General features: G+C 35.4%; 1 protein-coding gene and 1 long non-coding RNA gene across 2 annotated transcripts in view; both read right to left on the minus strand.

Moving 5' to 3' along the window:
- Positions 1-15569, minus strand: part of LOC105451836 — a 130194-nt gene extending 114625 nt beyond the window's left edge. The window contains exon 1 of the mRNA XM_011692526.1: positions 15343-15569. Within this exon, the coding sequence (XP_011690828.1) occupies positions 15343-15490 (148 nt within the window). The 5' untranslated portion in view covers positions 15491-15569. The remainder of the gene's footprint in view (positions 1-15342) is intronic.
- A 290-nt stretch (positions 15570-15859) lies between these two features.
- Positions 15860-19756, minus strand: LOC105451835. Its single transcript, XR_974632.1, has 2 exons — positions 19561-19756; positions 15860-15975 (listed from the first exon to the last, which is right to left on the minus strand). It is a non-coding gene; the product is annotated as an uncharacterized LOC105451835 (long non-coding RNA).
- Positions 19757-22486: the final 2730 nt, after the last annotated feature.

Below are 22486 nucleotides of genomic sequence, written 5' to 3' on the forward strand. Positions count from 1 at the left end.
ATTATATTTTTGAAGTAAAAGGATGACAAACGTGTAGGACACGTCTCTGCGTATAACTATCTGAGATGAAACTTCCGATGATTTCGGAATGTTTTTACTGCGTACAGGTGTGGAATACGAGGACCAATTTGAGTTACGTGATTACACACGAGTATTCCATATCCGAGATGCAACATGAGTTTAAAATAAACATATACAGCAGTCCGCAACGTATAATGAAATTAAACCGTGTCCGAGATACATGCATATATATATATATATATATATATATATATATATATGCATATATATATCACAACAATTTATTAATAGTCATGGATATGAGTAATGACCGTATGTTGCAAATTTATTTACATTGCCCGCCTTTGCTTGTTCTCGTTGATATAATAATAAACTTTTGTTACCTGCGCTAATAATACAATGTAATTAGGGTTGCTTCGAACGATAATATCGAATTGATAATATCGCGATAGAAACGATATGGCCACGTCAAATTAGGAGGATATGGGTTCTCTAATTAATATTATTTATGTACCAGCACTCTATCATGAAAATCTGGTATAATTGACAGTTATACAATTTTGTATATATGTATATGAATGATTCATTAAATAGTCATGTAGCATTTGCTTCAATTCAAATTAATGGTATCGTTCGTTTAACGCAATTATATTTCAATTAGAATCAATGTGATTAATTATTTGTTGACCTAATTCTCCTTTTTAGCTATTTACCGGCACTCCATGCGCCGTGAAATATGCATTGCTGAATTGATTTCATAGATTACTTTGTGGCTGATGAGTTTATCCAAACACGATTTCGTGTTTGAAAAAAACCTTTTACAAAAAAAAAAACAGCAAATATTTGTAATCTAAAAATTTATAAATAAACATGTGTATTTATCACGCGCACATAGCTCGGATTCCGTTATTACTTTAACAACAACGCTCTTTTATTCGATTTATCAGTTGAAAAAAAATAAAAGCGACACAAAAAATATCTCTGCAATCTAGGAGGGGTACTTCTTGATGAAAGATCGATTTCTATTATTGTTTTTCATCTGCTCGTTCAATTTTGTTCGATCTGACTATACACACGCGATAAAAACAATGAAGCCTGAATTAGCAAGGCAGCAAAATTCGTGTCCGGATGCACGATTTTGTAATATAGCCGGCGTGAAAAACGCACATATGCTTTGCCATTTCATATAAAGGCAGGGATAAAGTATTGTCTCCCCAACGAACGAAAATATTCCGAACGAAGGAGAGTGATTAGTTTCCTGAACTAATGGACTTTTCGTTTTTTTTTTGTTTTTGGTATTTTAAACGAGATATATGGGAAGTGCGCGCGTATAACGGACGCACAGGCAAGCACGGGCGTCGTGACGACTGCCAGGAATTTAATGAGAATTAGGTCAATCCCGTACGTATATATATATATAAATATACATATATATATATATATTCGTGCAAGCAAGCAAGCGCGCGACGCGGTTTATTAACAAAATGAATACGCCAACCTTCGGCATGGTTTCGTCGACGCGCCAACCAAGATTGAAGTACGCAGCGAGTGCGCGCGCGCGTATACGACTCGCTCCGTTGTAGTATTGTAAACGTAATTAAATTCTGCGTGAGGTAATAAGTTCCAGGGAGATTTGTAGAGCGAAGTCTCTATAGAGCGAAAATTGTTACGTTAAGCAACAGAACTGATTAAAGAGATTTTATTGATAATCAGATTTAATCGTAGCAGGAATTAATTCCTTCCTCTCTTTGCTATGATTAAAATTTTTCTGCTTGGCTGATTACGGGCTTTATTGTTTTTGCCGCGTATGGTGGACTTAAACAGAATTGAACGAGCAGTTGGAAAGTAATAATAGAAATCGATTTTTCATGAATAAGCAATATGTAATTTATTAAAATCTTGATAAATTAACTGCTATAAACTACTTGGTAAAATAATTGAGCGAGATTAATTTAAATTCAATAGTAGGATGTAATTTACATCTTATTGATCTTTTAATAACGTATCTTTCAATTTCATCACAGTGGCCGGGAGTTAATTAGATCGCTTACACAACATTGAGCTATATGTAGAAAAGGAGCGCATAAAGAAGGATAAGATTCAGAGAGGATCGCGAGTGTGTAAGAGAATGTGTGTAAGGTATTAATATCTCGTGTCTCTTCGTGTGTCGGTAGAACTAGCTAGATCAGGTCGTAGAACTACTACTGTTCCATCGATATATCAAGCGCTATACAACAATGCTGAAGCAATTTCTGCCGAACACAGACACCATTAGCATTAATCTTACTTATGCATAGTAACGTGCAATTGTTAAGCCACAGCAATAATTGTTATGAATTTGTCATCTTTGAATACTACTGCCATCTTTTCTTACTTTAAATGTAATAGTATATAATGTTACAGTATATTCGCCATTATTTTCATAGAAATTATTTTATTAATTATGTAAACAATTAATCTTTTTACGTGAAAAGAGAGAGTAAATATTGAGTTCAGTAAAATTCAATATTTATTTTTTTAATTATACATATTATAATACGTTGAAAGAATATAGTAATTTTCATATCATTTATCTGTAGAATAACTTGAAAGAAAAGTTGTTATTAATTGATATTTGATTAAACAAATTTTAAAGGACGGGAGAAACGGCCAATAAACAAATTTTATTATCAATTAGTTATTATTACAGTTAATTAATTGGCGAATTATATTAAAAAATTACATATTGTAACTTATACAACGTGAATTTTTGTGTGCAAGATTTTTGAAGAAAAACATGCAATAAATGAAAACAGATTGAAGATGCGCTACACTTGATACTTTTCGACATGTATCTCTATTTATTCTATGCAAATCTATTTATTGTTGGATGAAAGACTATTTACTGCACACGACAGATTCGATTACGTGGAACTCAGTCAGAAACTCATCTCTTCGACGGCCGACCGTCCGCACTTCGCCTCGTAGATCGAAATAAACTACAATCGGCCAGCTCTCGTTCGCCGCGTCGCATCATGTCGTGCCGTCTCGTGTCGCCTATTTCCGCTGTACAACTATTGTCCCCGCTGTCGTCTACTCGTGAATTCTAAGGCTCTGCACGATGCGCCAGTAAGAGTCAATTTAAAAAAAGCACTATTATAGCTGCATGATAAAACTGTTGTGCCAGTAACAAGAAATTATTTTACAATAGCGAATGTGTGCCGCCGTGTCCCATTTACTCATCCCTTTCAGTTTCCTTCTTTCTTTCTCTCTCAACTCCGTCTCTCTCTCTCTGTCTGTATAGTTTTCTCTTCTGACAAGGTGCTTGCAGAAGAGAAAGCTTGCATCGCAAAGAGAACCACAACAAAGGTGGTCGAGTAATTTCTAGCAGCGGCACGACAAACATTGCTGAGATTACTGCGTAGTTCTGAACTAGGGAATCCCCTACGAGAGCATGGTTGTTCGTTTGCACTTTTATGATACAAAATGAAAAAAAACGTGTTCACGGCTTCTCTCAAATTTTAAATTGTGAGTCAATAAAAAAGAAACTTCTCACATCTTTCTCGAATAGCGATCTATGCTTTAGCTATTGTACTTTGATGTCAAAAACAAAGAGACAAATTAATAGAATGTTATATATAATTAAAAAGATTTTTGTAAACAAACAAATTAAGACTAGCTCGTCCTTGTAAAGACAAACAAATTAACGATTAGGCCAAACTAACGAGCTTACTTAAACGAGGACGACAGCGTTTTTTATTACAACATTTCTGCTCAGTCTCTGCTAAAAAAAAATTTTTACGCGTTTTTATTGAAAATGACTCTATAAATGTAACGTATTAATTTATATATTATGGTTTAATATTTTATCTGTAATTCATTGAGGTGGCTGAAAAAGACCAATCTAGGTCGAAACATGTACTACATACAGCGTTATTCTTTTATGTATAATGAAATAAAAAATAAAATAAACTAAAATTTTTTAACACGTTGAAAATAGGTATGTCTTTAATTAAATAAGCTCGTTAGTTAATATTTTATCTGTAATATTCGTTGAGGTGGCTGAAGAAGATCTAGGTCGAAACATGTACCATGTACAGCGTTGTTTTTTTTATGTATAATGATTATAACTTAAAAATTTTGTTGTAATAAAAAATGCTGTTGTCCTTGTTTAAATTTAAATAAGCTCATTCGTTTGGTCTAATCGTTAATTTGTTTGGATTTTTGTAAGTTTGAAATTGATAATTCAGATTTTCGGAAAAATGATTGAATTTTAGATTTTTCTGCAAGAGAAAAAGAATTTTAGATTATTCAACCGTTCCGTATTGTATTTTAATTTATCTGAGACATTCACGTGAGCAGAATTATAGAATAGGTTATGTGTATATATATCTTAAATATAGCAGTAGTGCGTGCAACAAACTGTGTAACGAATCGTACAAACTTGAAAGCACAAGCTCGAAACTTCTCAAACTTCTCGTACAACATTTTCTTTGAAGGAATGGGAAGAAACTATGCCTTTTCGTAGATATATATACTACTCGTATATGTATATATACATAGGTTTGTAGCACGCCTCGTTGGAAGCGCGCTCGTGTGTAATAACAATAAAGCGAGAACAGAAGTTGCCGCAGAGCGTTTTCGAATCCAGTTGTGACCGGAAGTTTCCGGTGCGAAGCGAATTGCAGCGCCGCCGGAAATGACACCATCGCGCCGCATTTTCCATCCTTTGTACCGTGATGTTCTTCCTATTGTAATTTCATTCCGAGTGGCTACCAATCCAAAGTTTTACTGACGTAAAAGATAATATTTATTTGCTTTCTTAATTAATATTTTTTGAAGAAATTTAGATGATTTTTTTGTCAAACATTGATAATTTTAAAGGATATCCTTTTCGCTATTTCTTGACAAAATGGTTGATCAAAATATAAAAATTAAAATATAAAATGTAAAGTGTACTTGTGAAATATACAAGAAATTAAATTAGCTTATAAGAACTTGTTTACTGAAAGATACTGTTATGGTATATAAACATTTCGTGATATTGAACACTTCTGCAAATTTGAGCGTATACTTTCGACAAATTTAACACGAAATTTTATCCTTGTTCACCGATATTTCAATTTCTGTTGATAATGCTGCTTGGATATTAATTTAACTTGGCATGCAGAAGAGTGTATCGCATGAAATATGTATGGGGGTGCCAATCCAATGATTTATTTGGCAATCGGAGCTTTCATATGATTTTACATATTTCATTATAGTCTTCCTTTGTTTCATAAAACCAGTGAAATTATTAATTTACTTCCGTTAACTATAACGCACAACGTTAAATAATATTTAAATGTTACAGAAACGTATTTTTATTATGTATTTTATTAAAGATATAACTTTTTCCACATTTTTTGTACATTAGTAATTATACTAAATGTGCTGTATGTTAGTTATCTCGTTAAAAAAATGGTAAATATAATAATTTTTTAACGCGTAATATATTTACTTAAATTTTTTTAATGCTATATCAAATAATTAATTAATACCATAAATATAATACCATAAATATATAATACCATAAATATAATTTTTTTTCATATTATATAATAAGTTTTAATTGTATAAAAAGATAGCTCAATTCTTAATGCCAAAAAGCAAATGCATTCGATGTAGCTTTATATTGGTAATAGTTTGCGTAAAATAGAAATGTTATGAATCGACAAGATATATAAAATGTTTTTTACACAAACTTCACTGATACGGCAGTTTTATTTTACTGATACGGCAGCAAGTAGATTTTGAATACAGTTTTGTGCGCGGGCTGCAAATGGGCAGGTATTTCAATCCGTTTGGATTTATTTATATTGACCGAACTTTTTAGGTCTAAAATTTTCCAGGAAGGTATCGTTGCACAATAAATCTATCTAATGAAATAGTATACGTGTAGGAAAATGCATTAGACGCGCTATGTGAATATATAATGCTATAGAGTAAGTCAATCTTCTGAATCGTATATTTACTTGTAAGATTAATTGTTTATTTGTGTTTTTATATCACATTTCATTTTTTTTTGCCAAAAACGACGATTACTCATAAAAAGTTTCGAGAAGTCTTGTTTCCGCGACATTATCGCAAATTTAGAAACGTTATTTCTACATTTCCTTGATATTTGATATTTAATACTTTGCCGTTGATTTACTGTAATTCCACTGAAGTCGTGATTATGCAGTTAACATGTATTTTTTCTTCCCAATGATGTTTATTCGAGTATTTCGCGACTCTCTTATTCTTTTCCATCATCACTTTCTTCATATCCTTTTATGTTCTTTTATTTTATTTGTTCTTTTGTTTGCCTTCAAAAATCCGCATATCTGCCACAATAATTTATTTGAACAACACGTGCACACATGCTCACGGATTCCGCGCGTGCGTTAGGTATGCGTTATTTCCCTTTACGGTGATACAAATATGAATTTAATGCAAAATTTGTGAAATACTTAAATTGCTAGTATTACTCAATAATAATTTTTATCATCAGTAATAGTAACTGAATAAAAAGAATCAGTAATAATAATTTATTTATTAAATCGTCACGTTGTTTCCAATTAAGTTTAAAATGGATCGTTAATTGTTACAGAATTTTTGTACGCAATTTTTGTACATGTAACAATGTCTATTAAATTTTCCATTTATTAATTCATTATATTTATATACTATTTTGTTTCTTATTTTTTTCTGGTATTAAATATTAAAGTAAAACCTGAAAAAAACCTAAAAACTGTTGATAATATATTAATTGCATTCAACATAATAAAAAAAATTCTCCTTGTCATTAATAAAAATATATAATCACGGAGAAGAAGATAAAATATTCTACTACAATGTAAAATATTATTCTTTTTTTATAAGTAATGTGTGGTAAATTGTCGTGTTTATTCTGCGCATAGTAACCGCCTGCAAAGTAAAATATTAAATTGTGGTGAAACGGTAGGCTGACTCCACAAAATTTAAAGATAAAATATAATATTACATTTATAACAATTAATAAAAATTCAATTATTTACGAAAGATTTCACAAAACGTATGTAGACGTATAAATGTGTATAAATTGGTTCATTTCCCTTTAAATTAAATATTTTAAACTTTAATAACAGAATAACTAATGCGGTCTGAAGCAATTCGCGATGCTTAATAATAAAAATATTTTTGCGAATCTCATAATTTACAGCTAACTGTACGCCGCTGTCTTGAAACACAGCTATATAGATTGAATCCGGAATACGTAACATTACAAACTAAATTGACAAGCAATTTAATAATAATTAATAAGTTATTTCACAGAATTTTTAAAAAAGGGATACTTATTAGCATCAATATTATTATTTAATTATTTGTCAATTTAACTTGTGATTACGTAATCTGAATTCAATCTATAGCTGTGTTTCAGGACAAATTTGCGGCGTAAAATTAGCTGGAGGTTGACTGGGGATTGTGAGATTCACGCAAAAATACTGTTATTATTATTATTATTAAGCTCCACGAACTGCTTCAGATTGCATTGATCATTCTTTTATTGAAATTTCAACTTTTCGCGGTCTCGATTTTTCGAGTGTGAAATTGGCATTCCCATGTTTCGAAATCGTAACTCTCATCAGAGTTTTTATTTTTATATATTTTAATTAAATATAATATTTATTACAAATATCAAATTGCAATTTTTATTTATATATATAAATATTATTCAAAGTATTAACGTAGTATTATCTTTCCTCTGCGGTAAGCCCACTTCTCTTTAAACTCTTAATGGCTTGCGTTTGTGTTGTACATCTTGCACATTGTAAACAAGTAATTTTAAATAGAAGTTACGTGAAAATCTTAGTGTAGCACATATTTTTCCAGTTTTTGTTAGAATCACGTTAAAGGCTGAGCCGCTTTTCTTTGCAAGTAGACCGTCCACAGTTTTCCTAATAAACGCAGCGTGACTGTAGCACTACGTCATTGTCGACATTCATGTCTCAATTACTCCAAAATTTATGTTTCACACCAACGAATATGTCATCGCGGTCGTAAAATCTCTTCCGGAGAACCATCCTTTCATTTGCCGTCTATCCTTAAAATATAAAATTCCTCCCTCCTCTCTTTTTCCTATTCTCGTACGTTCATTTTTTTCCGCGCGAAAAGCTACTAACTTCCTTCGTCACGGTCATCGCCGGTTATTATTCCGCTGTTCCGCGCAGCGGGGCGAAACGGGCGCCATCGCGGGACATTCCGGGGGGCACACGAGCGATCACGAATAACTTATATATCACCGACGATCTGTCGGCGTGCCAGAATTCGGACCATCGAGGCCGGGGCGCACGGAACAATTCGCGCACCAGGAATGATAACCCGCACGCGGGACAAAAAGACGGCGGACGCCTATTAATCGTGCAGGGATTTTATCTTCCGCCGACGTTGCAGAAAAGATCGGCTTTCTTGGAGGGAATCGTGGTATATTCAAAAGATGGAAATTGTTGGATCGCGTGCTCAGGAAGTATCCTTCGTCCTCTATTATCTCCACGCAGCACGGTGGATTGCTGCACGAACACGTGGAGCTTAATTCCCTGCAAATCTTCCAGTAATCTTAAATCGCAGAAATCTGACGTTCGTTTCTATTGTGAAAGAGTTTCAATCGATTGAAAATGATAATGTTTAACGCTCTTCGAAACTCGATTAATTAAAGCGTTCAGTCTATCTTGAAAAGAAACTTCAGAACTTCCGTTTTTGCGCCTGACAAGGTTGTGAGGTCTTTTAATATCACGCTCCAGCATCCGATTCTTCGCTTTTCTTCGAGTTCGGACCCCGATTAGTTACATGTCTACTTCGCCACAAATCTCCGGTCCGCGATGCAAAGCACGAAACGAACCTTCGAAACTTACAAATTGATCTGATAGTACATCCGAGAATCTCTCGCGAATGTGGCGATGCATTTGAATGGGATGCATATCGAACGGATATATTTATGTGGCATCTACAATCATGCAAACACGGTCGATGTTCGATCGGATTACCCGTCTTCTAACTCGCACTCGATTCTTGTCACGCGCACATAGAGATATCCGCTCGAAACTTTAGTCATCTATTATAATGTCGCGAAGACACTGTTTCATCGACGAATATTGACAGCGCATCGCGGTTAATTAGGAACTTCTTGGAAGGGTACAACGTTGGGAGGGTACAACGTAATTTTTATCCGCGATGGAGAAATTTGTATTTTCCTTTACCGAGATACTATAAAATTACCGTAAAACGATAAAAAAAAAGATTATCTACATAATGCACGAACGAGGATAACTTATAACGACTAATGGAATATAAAACCATAAAAATTATAATCGATACTAATTACTATCGTTAAAATTAGTTAACATCATTGAATAATTTCTGTTTGAATAAATTTTTTAAGCAATGTAGAACGCAAACACAGCTGTTGTCCTTTTACGTTAATTAGTTACATGATATCTAGATGTTATTTTGTTGAAGAAAAGTATTTTGTAACACTTTTGCTGCCGCTCCGCTCGTCGCGTAGTTTCGAATAGGTATGCGTATATGTTTCATTTGCCACATTTTTATTTGCCACAACTTCGTTATGTGTTATAACGAACGAGTTAAAACATATATATTAGAGATTTTATTCACGAATTCTTATATCGAAAAACCATTGTTTTTTTTCAAGAGCTAATACAGCAAAACTAATAAATTTGCGGAATGTTACACGAATGCAACAATTTTTTTTCATACTTTTATTAAAAGTTTACTATGATTCCAATATTCTTTATTGCAAAAAATATTTTTTCTTATTTTTGATAGGAAATAATGTGTGTGTGTGTGTGTGTGTGTGTTTTACAAACAATTTTTGTTTTGCGAAAATTGTATATTTTTTAGTTTTGAATATCAAAATGGATCCCTTTACAGAATAAATTTTCTCTTTTGTATAAACCGGTACAAGTATAAATGTTTGGTATTGTCGTAATTAGCACGCGTGCGGTGCGTTAATTAGATGGCTGATGAGCCTACATGGCCTAATGAACAATAATCAGAATAATGTTCGCTATAATAAATTATGCTTTTTATTAATTATATTTTTTATTGTATATTTATTTATGTGTCCGACCGTGTAGTCTAACGAAATTAAATTGAAAGAAGGCCGAGAAACGGTCAAAGCAGGATCTTGGTGCACTGATATTTCTGTGTGAATTTTACATACATATATTTTTTATTGTAGTACATTTTATTAATTGCGATTTCTTTGCAGCACCTTGTCAAATGCTCTCTCTCTCTCTCTCTCTCTCTCTCTCTCTCTCTCTTTCTCTCTCTCTCTCTCTCTTTTTCTCTTTCTCTTTCTCTTTCTCTCTTTCTCTCCTTCCATTTCTCAGCATTATGTATGTATATTACGTATAACATATTTACTTATCGTGGGTAACATTGCGGAGATTGACATGATAAACTATAATATTCAAGAAGTTTTGTAAGTTAAATGAGAACATGACGTTCTCACATGACATCTCATACACGATAATTTTATAATTCTCTGAGAAATTTTCTTCTCGCCGGCAAATGAATTTAAAGAAGAGTACTTTTCACTGTTGAGAATTCCAGTTTATTACGCGACTTAACTTTTAATTAATATCGGTTTTCTTGTTATTTTACAGATCCATTCGTCTTTAATAAAAGTAGAATTATTAAATTCAACTATATTTCAATCCGATTATTTACGGTATTGAGAAATGCAATTTCTGAGTATCTTCTTTTAATTAGTGATTCGCGATTCCTTTTCAATGCAACATTTCTCGTCTGTAATTTTTTACCTGTGTCGTTATAAACGGAATAATTTAAACAACCGTTAATCGTATTACATGACATTATAAAAATTTTAAAATTATCTGAAATATATGATAGCAAAAAATTTGTGCCATTAATTTGTACATATAAAGCAATTAATAAACTCAATTTTTGTTCGATATTTTAATGAAAATATTATCTACATTGTTAATTGATATTACTGAATAATACTCGTAATTATAATTTGAATTTTACTGACTCATGATTTATTTGACTACTTTATGTCACAATTGTAACAATTTTGTTATTAATCTTTCAAACTTTGAATTATGTAATTTATCAAATGTTACAGACATTAAAAAATTAGATTGAAGCTTTCACATAACATAAGATTTTTAATAATAAATTACGTTGCGACAGCACTGAAGATTGAAACTGTATTGACCGAGATGTATCATTTTTCTTAGAAATTGAGATCGATGATGTTGGAAATATATTATTTCGAGAATTTTTTTAAATGATGAAGGACCACACAACACAAATGGAAAAACATCTTGTTAATCTGTCAACTAAAGAAATACATTCGCAGCAAACTTTGCGCAGTTACGCCTGTTCGCAAGGTAGGGGACTCGCGAGAGGCGAAAGGAAAATTTGAATACGATGATAGATGTATCAAGCGTCTCTTGTTGTTTGTGAATGTAAATTGAACGCTTTTCCCTTTACGAAACGAGAACTCAGTTTTACATTTTCTACCTGCGAGACTTCATATCGTACTTTCTTTACCAAATGGAAATAGTAGAGCGAAACAAAACCGTGGGTATAATGTGTTTACACGGAATACCACAGGAGAAAGGTGTACGATTGCAAATATGTACAATGGACCTGTCGCCGAATCAGAAACTCTGGCGCTTTGTAGACCGACTTCTCTAAGAATGTAATTTTTTGAATCCTTTAGACAATTGCAATATCTTCTCTACAATCTCTCACGTGACATTTTTTTCTTCATATTTCATTTTCCACGTCTGTTATCACAAAATACAAGATTATTATTTTATAATATTTACAATAATATTACTGGCCCTTGCAATTTCGGTATTCAACTGTAATTATGATATTCGTTGATTAATTAACAAACGGAGACAAAGATTCAATTATTTAACCAAACAAATACATGTATGATATAATTAATTAGAGATAATTGTTGCCCTTGACACAAAATAGCGCAAGGCTGCGAAATTTATCAAAAATTTCTCGAAATTGATTTGAGTGCGATCGACAAACGTTATATGGCTTGACGAGAATCTCGTTGTAACATTGCCATTGGCAATACACGCAATGCACAGTAGAGTAGAGTGCAATCTGCGATGCGATGCGTTGCACGCCAATCACGTTAATGGACAATCGGATATAAGCACGCCGTTTGTTGATCTGCATTTTTTACGCCTATCAAATCACTTCGACGAGAAAAAACGATAATTTTTCCCGACAACTGATGCTTATTATTTACGCGTCGTTAAATTGTGAAACATATATATATATATATATATGTATATATATATTAAATGACGTTTAATTACCGTGGCAGAGGCGCGCCAATGTTAATCGTTCGATTGAAATTGCAGGAGTGGCATAGTAAGCCGCAATTGAATGTTAGCCGCGAATCAGTGATGCAGCTTGTATCGCGTGGCAGCGATACCCGTGATCAACAAAGAGCTCATCAATATTTCCGTTACGCTTCCACAAACAACCCGATAGATCGTACTGAAAGAACGCCGATGTCAAGTGCGATCTTCGTTTTTCTTTAGCGAAAATTTTACTTTTTTTTACAAATTTTTCACCGATTTTTAATTTAATATCTTCGAGAATTTGTATTCATGTAATATCAATAAAAGAATAAAATTTCCAGAAATTTGCGAAAAATCTAATTTTTCTTGATAGAAATAATCAAAATCGCATCGGTTTTCGATATAATATAAAAATTTATGTCAATGCTAAATTATATATATATAATTAACGGTAAACCTCGTAAATTTTGCCTTTAATTTTGGATTATTACATTTGCAATTTCCGTCATCAATGAATATCGTTCATATTGGTGAGTAACGCATGCAGTTTCTGCGCTCCAATTTCGATGCATGCTCGTATTTGGATTCAATTACTGGTCATATAACGACCATTTTCGATCGACGTTACGGAGCGTTTGATTGCTTTGAGACGAATTAGGTGAATAATATGCGACTATATTGTTCGATTTGATTCTGCTAAGTGCCAAGAAAATCTGTAAATTGGACAAAGTCGATCGCTGTCTGTAACTGCACGCCGGGAAATTGCGGTATGCCCGCCGAGCGTATCTCTGTGAATTAACGATGCAACTGGTAGTATCTGACGCACTACGTGATCAACGAGAAGGGCTCTCTATCGGCGTTTGCCCGATGTTATCGATCGACCGCGGGAAAAAAATGCCGTACGTGCATGAGCGACTGTGCGAACCGATTCGTGAAATTGGACAGAATTTTTTAACATATATACACCAAAACGTATTGTCACATTCGTCGAAATTACTCTGAAGTTCCGTATTTTCTATGTGAAAACGGAGTGTAATTACAAAAAGGGAAACACGGTATTTGAGTGCCTGTTGTGCGATATAGTTAAATTGCTTTAGCAAACGTTGTTTAATTGAACAAAAATAGTAGAGCGTTTCACTTTTATTTTTCGCAGCATTTATTAATATTTATTTAATTTTTCGAATGGCAAATTGATTTCGTTGGCGTAAAATCGATAAGTTCAATTTCAATTTAGAAAAAAACCTTTGCCGTATCTCAAGGCGTTATTTAAGATTTCAGATTCAATTATTTAAGATCTGCCTTACACAAATAGAAATCAACGACCGCAATTATTGCATACACGCAATATGTGTAAGTAGCCTGGTGCTTTATTTATTCACTCCGCAACATTCGATCTTACTTTAGCCGAGACGAATCTTTCCCGCAGCGAAGTGTCTTTCGTGATCCTCTTTGATGAAACTTTATTCATTTCGGTCCCTGTAATCTGACTTAATTAAACTTCCACTTCTCGCCCCGCTATTCCGCCTTTAAGGCGGATTAGTCGAACGTACCCCGTCTTAAGTCCATACCGGATCTAGATTTGGATCAAGCAAAAAAAAACTTTATGTCCGGTAGATTCAGCGTATCGCGCAACGGCGATATAGTTCAGCGCTTTTCTCTCTTCGCGAAGCAAACTAGCAACAGAATGGCAGATAAAAACGGAATAAGGCATCTCGAGAATGTATTTGCGTTTTATGCGCATCTAAATTCCATTCTTTTTGGATGTAACTCGATGAAAGCACGCGTAAAAATAGCTGTGATTAAATGACACCAACCGTGTAAAAATCTTTCTTTCTTTTTGTCGTTCAGACTAGACTGATTTTTATCCCGATAATTGTTCATGTAACGTCATTTACTGTTGCATTTAAATTACATTTGCAGAAATTATTTGAATATTTAATTAAATTCTTTATAAGATTTTTCTCACGTTCAGTATTGCAAATTGCATACAAAAATTAAATTACATTGAAATTGCGTTTGTACATATGACACGCATTCGAAGCTTTTTTAAATCGCACGGAATAATAACGATTCGTATTTTAATGTTAAAGAATTTCTTGAGCTGTGAGAAATTATTCACATAAAAAGAACTGTGTAAAATTTGAGATTTTTTTATTCTCTTTCATTTTGTTCGCGTTTTCTTAATCAGACAAACCTCCCAAGTGTCGCAACGCCGAAACTCGATACGACGCGCGAGTATGTGCTGGGCAGCTGGGCGTCGCCAAGAAAAAAAGAAAACGGCGAAAGCATTAAATCAGCTGGCGCTATATACGTTTATCCTACACGCCTGTGTACACATGGCTGGTTAACTTGGCTGGTGCCTAAATATAGACGATATATGAGCCTCTTATTCTGAAGGTGGCGTAATGAAATTTCGAAGAACAACGAATTTTTACGAGATGTGCGTACAAATTGATGACAAATGTCTTTATATTACAAGCTTTTCATAATTTGTGCCACATTCAAACTTAATTTCAATAATTTCAAATTGAAATAATTAAAGAGAACAATGAGATGGAAAAAAAATACAGATATTCTAGGTAAATTATTATTAAAGCTTTGAGACATGTCCTTTCTGCATAAATTGCAAAATGATGGGGATTTATTCATTTTCAAACTTAATTCATATTTTGAAGAAATATCTGAACCTTTTTTCTTTTTGCCACATTTCCTCCTGCAGTAATAAAGTTAATGACAAATGCGTATGTAGTTAGTTTTTTGTAATTACATTGTAGCGAAAGAGACTTTTTTATCTTTCAATATTTTCTCATTTAACAAAGCTCTGTTTGTTTGAGATTTCAACATATATACATATATCATCAACTTTTTTTTATTTTCTCATTGGAATCCAATATCGTTGAAAGAAAGCACGATTATCCCGTGACATATTTGTTGGAATACCCGCGGGTATTTCTTTACTCACCGAGTACGAGTAGCAGCAGAACTTGTTGCGGGAGCCGAGCCACCATTGTGGGCCCGTTCGCTCGCACATCTATGAATTTAAATCGAGCGATCCTGCCGTGCCCCCTCGAGTTTCCCGTCGCGATCGCCAGCGCCCGCCGTAACAACATTCATTTAACGTTCTGCTCCGGGCTTCCACGTGCAGGGCGTACGCGCCGCTTTTCCGGTTCGTCCGCTCACGCACGTAGCCTCTCCACTTCCTTCGGCTGCGGTCGACGCTTCCGATTCCCCGCTGTTCCGGTGCACGCCGGGCCCGGGGAGAAGAGTTTCAGCACTCGAAGAACAGCCACTTTCGTCGATCGAGCTGTGCCACACACTCGCGCCCGATTAATTTCCCACGGCGACGTGATCTCTGAAATTCGTGGGAATTCACAGCGAAGCGACTCGTACGCGCGGTATATACCGCGCGATTGTGTGAAACGCCTCCGGCGCGCTTTCGTTTCCAAAATGACGGATTTTTTTCTTTTTTTCCCTTCTCCTTTTTTTCATCCGATGCGAACGCGATTTGACCAGGTGGCTCAATATTAATCGACCCGTGGCACTCTCGCGTGCGGTGGTTGCGATTGGGGCAGCGCGCGCTCGGAGCCCCCGATATCTGTGCACATAAATATTTTAGAGATGCGTTTGCTACATGGAATGGGAGAGGGAGGGAACGCGCGGGATGGTTAGATAGGACGAACGGACGGACGGACGAGGTGTCGAGAGATAGACTCGTGGGAAAAATAATTTACAAGTGAAATACAACTTGACACCCGCCAGATAGTATCGGCACGGTGAGTATATGTATAACTGCAGAAGCGGTCGTTCCCGATTCTGCCGCTGACAGAAGTTAGACGGAAGACGAGATGTAACGCGGAGGCGGACTCTATAAGAATCTTGCATAGGTGTGTGGGATCCTGCATTTGTTCCTGTATGTGTTCTTTATGTATATATGTACCCGTCGCGCTGCCAATCGTCATGGATTTTCGCGACAATTGCGTCCTGAAGAACTGAAGCGACGACGGTAAAATTGGAAAACCGATAAGAACTTCTCTTCTCGCAAGTTATCCTATTGCCGCCGTCCTCCCGGGTTATACGAGGAATGTTCTTTGCGATTAGCGATGTTCGATTTCGGAAAAGTATTTCGCGTGCAAATTTACTCATACAATTATCATACCTCCGTTCTTTAGCTTTTTAATGACGCAAATGTGTGACGGCTGCTAAAAGCATTACGGAAAAATGTTTTACCATTGTCTACTTTAATCTAATAAGCATCGTAGATTTAGACGTAATCTGTTAGAAATTCACGGATTAACATGAACATCTGCCAGACAATCAGCTGTAAGAGTATGTTATGTCATGCAACTAGTGGTGGGTTAAATCTATATATAATATCCTGTATCCGTAATGTACTAGGCAAGCAAATAGCACAGCCGAGACGTCACGTCGAGTCGGTTTGCGCGCACGTAGACGACGAAAGGGCTGTGCTACGAATAATACGCGTTACATTCCGCGAATAATAGTGTCGAAATACGACTGAAAAAAAGATGACGCTCGAGTCGACGTAACTTGATCATGAATTAAAGGCTAGTTCACTTTAGTTTAGCGAATTAGCGACGAGTGTGTTTTGCGTCGTTCGTAATTCTACCGGATTAAAAAATGCGAACGTGCGTTTTACAGTGAACAGTGCACGATTCCTCGAGGGTTTCTCCTACGTTCACGCCCCTTTCGGCCTTATTCTCTCCCACGGCGTGGAACCACTTTTTCTCTGCAGAGAATAAAAACGGTCGTTTAGCTCGCGCCACAGCGTCAACAGAGCGGATTGTAAAAATCGCGAGACATTCAGTGGCGCGGCGGCGCCGTTTCATGCCACAAGAGTGTCATGAATGTAAGCTCTTCTCGCCGAGGCTTTATCTAATACTATACTAAATCGATTGTTTAAATATCTTTTTTTTCGTGAATCATTTTGTCAAGAATACCTGCTACTCATAAAATAAAAAAATTATAAAAATCTTTATATCTTTTATAATTTTCTACCTGAAATTATCTGACAAAAGTGAGGAATATCTTGTAATCTTCTGTATAACAGCAAAATAATTTGAATAGAGAAAAAATATTGTATATAACAGTTGTTAAGCACGAATCCATTATAAAAAGAGACAGCTACACGTGTGTGACAGTCACATTCATATGTACATAGGTTTATACTTATCAATTTTTTAACATGTATATCAGAAGACTGCGATGAAAGCTTTCATATTCATAGGAAATATTCGAGATAAAAGTTACCGACCCCTCGTAACGTTTTTGCGTTAGAAGATCTTCATATTGCAAAGAATTCTGTGTCTTCTCTAACCTTCGTCCTTTTTTTTTCCTCCGTGCGCAATTGAATATGCATGATCGCGAAGAGCCATTTGGCAGAAACGAATTCCCATCTATACGTTTTCGAATTTCGAATTTTATCGCAATTTCGTCGATTCTCGCAGTAATTCGGTCAGTTTTCTATTCTTGGCACGCATGAGGTGTCTCTCTAAATCCCGTCCGATATCACATGTGATATTTTAAAAAGGAATCTAAAGTCATACATGATAATTATTACACCACTATTATTCATAAACATCGTTTGTAATCAAAAAAATTTGAAGAATTCACAAAATTAATGAATTAAATGTAAAATAAAAACATTTTTTTTATTTCAAAGAAATTTTGCTTAAAATTTTTGGTATACGTATGTATTTTTAAAAGCAACAGTTTTTTTTACGAAACATCCATGTTTTGGCCAGTTCTTGTAGCTTTACTGTTTGTCAGTTATATTTTCTAGTTTTTACTCGCGTTTGAAAGCAACGGAAAAATAATATGCGTGTTTTAAACAAATCTTGTAACAAGACTCGTTTGGACGGAAAAAGTAATGTCACGTTAAATGTATAAGCGCGCGTTTCGATTGTTCTCTCACATTAAACTTCCAGTAATTTATTTATTTATGAAGGTTTGTTTCCCGTGAATAATTGTTATTATATTTTATTCAGTAGAATTTTTATAATTGCTGAGACTTACGTATAAAATTTTCAGATGCGAGCAGTGTCGGGATTTATTGTTGCTCGTATATCATGTAAACGGAAAAGTTGATACATTCACGTACTAAAAAATTGAAGAATTTATTAATTTTTCCATGGACACGTTAACATGTGTTTATTTAAATAAAATACATGAATATCATGTATATAACGTCAGCGATAGAAATGCGACACGTGTGTGGACACGTCACTTTTTTTGCACCTTTAAATTCATTCGCGATATTAATGTACTCGGGATAGGAAATAATTGCTCGGGATAGGATTGATACGCAAACATTTTAATTTGAAAAGCCTCAGGACTTGCGTCACGTTCGAAACGTACGACTTATGCAATTGAGAAAATTCCGAAGAATGACGGAGGAATGATCAGCCGAACGAGTTTTCGTTGTCATACACGCGTGCCCGGAATACTTGACGTTTCCTTTCTACGCGCACGTATTCCCTTTCAGCGATTGACGTGTGACTCTTTTTGTTAAGAACGGTGGCGCACAGCTTCTCCCGCGAACGTTCTTCAAGAATAGCCGTGCATTCATGCGCTCACTTCGTATCTCCTGCCGCGATCTGCATTCGGGTGCAGCATAATTTCCGAGGAATCTCGGGGCTCTATAAACGCCAGACGCGGGGACGCCTTTATGCCCCGTCGTGCTTGCGCAAAATTCGTCCTCTCGCAAGGAGGAACCTCAATGCGACGCGGACGCGACGAGGACGCGTTTATTACGTCCCCTTGGCACGCATGTCGATTTGACATTCGAGGAAAACTGCAGTTACCGTCCCGAGAAAATTCACGGATTTTTTTAGACTCCGTCTTTTCGCGGTGACGAGAAACAACACGTCGCGCGAAGATGCGTTCAGTTTCGCCGCGCCCATCCAAACGTGCCCGTTATACCTCCCGATCTCTCGTCTCCGGATTATCTTATCAATGCTACCTCGACGGAGCACGACGGGCGTATGGCTCTCGAGGCCGCCTGGCGAGCTGCCGAGATTTTTCGCGGATATTTTTGTCGCGTGGGCCACCGAAATGCATCAGTCCGGATCACCTCCACCGCCGCTACCAGCGTGCCTCTCGAATCGCGGCGCGTGTACGGGTAATTACGATCGCGCGCGATTGCCAAATGGGCGATACATACGGGAGTGCCGGTTCGGATGAGAGAGAATTCGCGTAATCCCCTGATTCTCGAGAAATGCTTGATGCACTGACGAAGACCACGCACGTTCAAACGCAAAATCGTGCGTTTCGGAGAAAACGCGCACTCCTCACTGTCGCTGCACAGCGTACGGCACGCACGCACGCACGCACCCACCCAACCACGAATGTACGCACGTGTCTACTGTCTCGCGGGCGCGCGGAGTCAATCGCGACGTCGCGCCGCCGCCGCCGCCGCCGCCGATCGGGAGTGAGCAAGTAGTACGAACCTATCCCGCCCCACGATCCGTCGCGCGCGGACTCCGACCGCCGACTGACTACTACTGGCCGTGGTCTGGCCTCGATGGCTGTTTCTCCTGTCTCGCTTGCGCGCTTCTTCCGCCGCACCGTCCGCGTCGCACCCGTTCCGCTGATGCATTATCCTCCTGAGATCTGAGGCCACACTCTTTTTCTTCTAGCGTGAAACTCTTATAAAAGCCACCTCGGAGAAAGCATTCGCGATAATAATTGCTTTTTACCTCTTGCCGATTACGCTAAAAATGTGCTCAAAGGGAAGCTGAACTTGACTTGAAATATCGCATGCGGAGTAGTCATTTTCAAGCAATTAAAATTTCTTTATGTATATTTCACGATATTACATTGCACGTTACACAAACAGAATAGACTTGATATACGACTATTCAGCAATATTCTTTTTTTATTGTTAATCTAAAATATTAATCTGATCATTTGCTTCTGTCAGTCTTTTCTTCATAATATCATAATGAAATACTGTAATCGGTCGTATCTGATAATATCCTCAAGATAATATTTATAATGAAAAAATTCAGTTAACAACATAGCCAAATAAATAAAAAAAAATATATACTTTACAAGTCAATCGAACAGAGAATGATGTTCTTTTCTCTTTTTCTTCTTGACTTTTTAGTTATCGAAAATGAGTTTTAGTAAACTCAAAATTATCAAGAGAAGATTAACGGTGAGAGTTTTAATTATAAGAATGTCAATTTTACGACATTATGATAGAGGCGAAATTAATAACTCGTTATTAAGTTCTTCCACCTCATTTATAGTAAACTTCACGAGGTCACTTCAATTATATTACGAATTGCTAGCCACAACTTCTTCATGAAAGTTGCGACTAAGTTTGTGATTTAGTTAATTTGTGGTAAATTATACTTTGTAACGTTAAAAGGAAGTTAAATAACCAATCTAAGGAAAAACTAAAAATGTTTGCAGCATCCTTTTTTTTCAAAATCCTGAAAAATCCTTTTGACGTCAGTAATAGATAAGAGGAAATTTGAATAGAATATTTCCCCACGAACGTTGGATAATACGGTATTCATACGATAAAACCTATTCATTCGATACAATTAAATTTATAATCTATTGTACCATGGACGAACGTTGAAAAAAAATAATGTTTGATCGTTTAAAACTTTGGTGGGCGAGAGTATACGTCAGCTGTGATTAAAGTATAGTCATCTGGTGATAGGACATTGTATGTGGGCGAGTATTACATTCCAGGGCGAGAGCGTTCTTATTGAAAAGCTATAGCGTGATAGTCTGATTGAGCACCTGTCGATGGCAGACTTCGGCCAGTTTTTTTTTCAATCTACCCAAGCATTCAATGCCTGCCGATCACCAAGCATCAATAAGCGATGCTTATTTGCGTTAATTGCAAATAGCAATTGCCTGCACGATGATTAATTCAAACGTTTACAGAGCAATTACGTCATTTTAATCTCACAGTCGAGAAATTTCATGATCAAAATATTAGAATTTTCTAAATTTTTGATTATTATATTGAAGCTCTTAACATAATTATTCCTGAATTTAATATAATGATCTCTATTAAAAGGTGTTATTTAAATTCTAGGAATCCAAGCGCAAAATACATGGATTTAAGAATCAAAACAAAAGATTTTTTGATTTTGTAAATCTACATAGACCTGAATTAATGTGAAATCAACAAGGCTAATTTGTTTATTTAAGTATTTAATTAATTGGAAAATCAATACGGGAAAATTTTGCACGCTATTCTATCTATTATTTATAATAAAATAATTAATTTTCCAAAGATGAATTTAAAGGGTCAATACGCTTTTAATACATACCTACATTGAATATACCCAATTAAATAAATATACATAACCAATTAAACATCGCATTTTCAAAAGAAATGTTTAGCAATAAATACTAATTATATATAACCGAATAATTGTATTATTATAACTTTAAAATATAAATTGCTACACAATCAAGATAAAGAAGTTACATTGGTTATTGGAAATCTATCATTGATTCTCGAAGATATAAAGGAACATTTGAAATTTATAATCTCGAATTTTATTTATTAATTTTCATTCGATTAGATAATTTTCTTACGAGCAGATAATTCACTGACAGATTGCTAGTGTTGAAAATACCTCACGGTGTTTTATTTGGACCGAAATGCGTATGCCATTAAAATGAAGCACTATGGTCTTTTCTGCTTCTTGCTAGTGGCGCGTTGACCTTCCGATTTATTTTAAGTCGTCTTACTTTGGCTCGCGCGTTATATAATGTTATTCATTTTTGTAATATTACTTAAAAGAGAACGTTAATAAAATAGCACCTATTTTTTGCAATCTCCGCTTTGCAATCTCCGATTTACAATATTTACATCGATTCGAATCTATTTTTAGAATTTTTACCATTGTACTGTAGAGCGACAAGAAGATAAGTCTGTCGAGATGCATTTCCAAGAGATTCTTGTTACTCTCTGCGCGAATCCATTGAAGAGCACTAAGCCCTTTGATGATTTTTTAGATCGTTCTCTTATTTCTCTCTCTCTCTCTCTCTCTCTCTCGCCGCACGTCTCTTTCTCTTTCTCTCTCTCTCTCTCTTTCTCTTATATTATCTCCTTA

This window comes from Wasmannia auropunctata, unplaced genomic scaffold (assembly GCF_000956235.1).
Source record: "Wasmannia auropunctata unplaced genomic scaffold, wasmannia.A_1.0 LD336043.1, whole genome shotgun sequence".
Classification (NCBI taxonomy): Eukaryota; Metazoa; Arthropoda; class Insecta; order Hymenoptera; family Formicidae; genus Wasmannia; species Wasmannia auropunctata.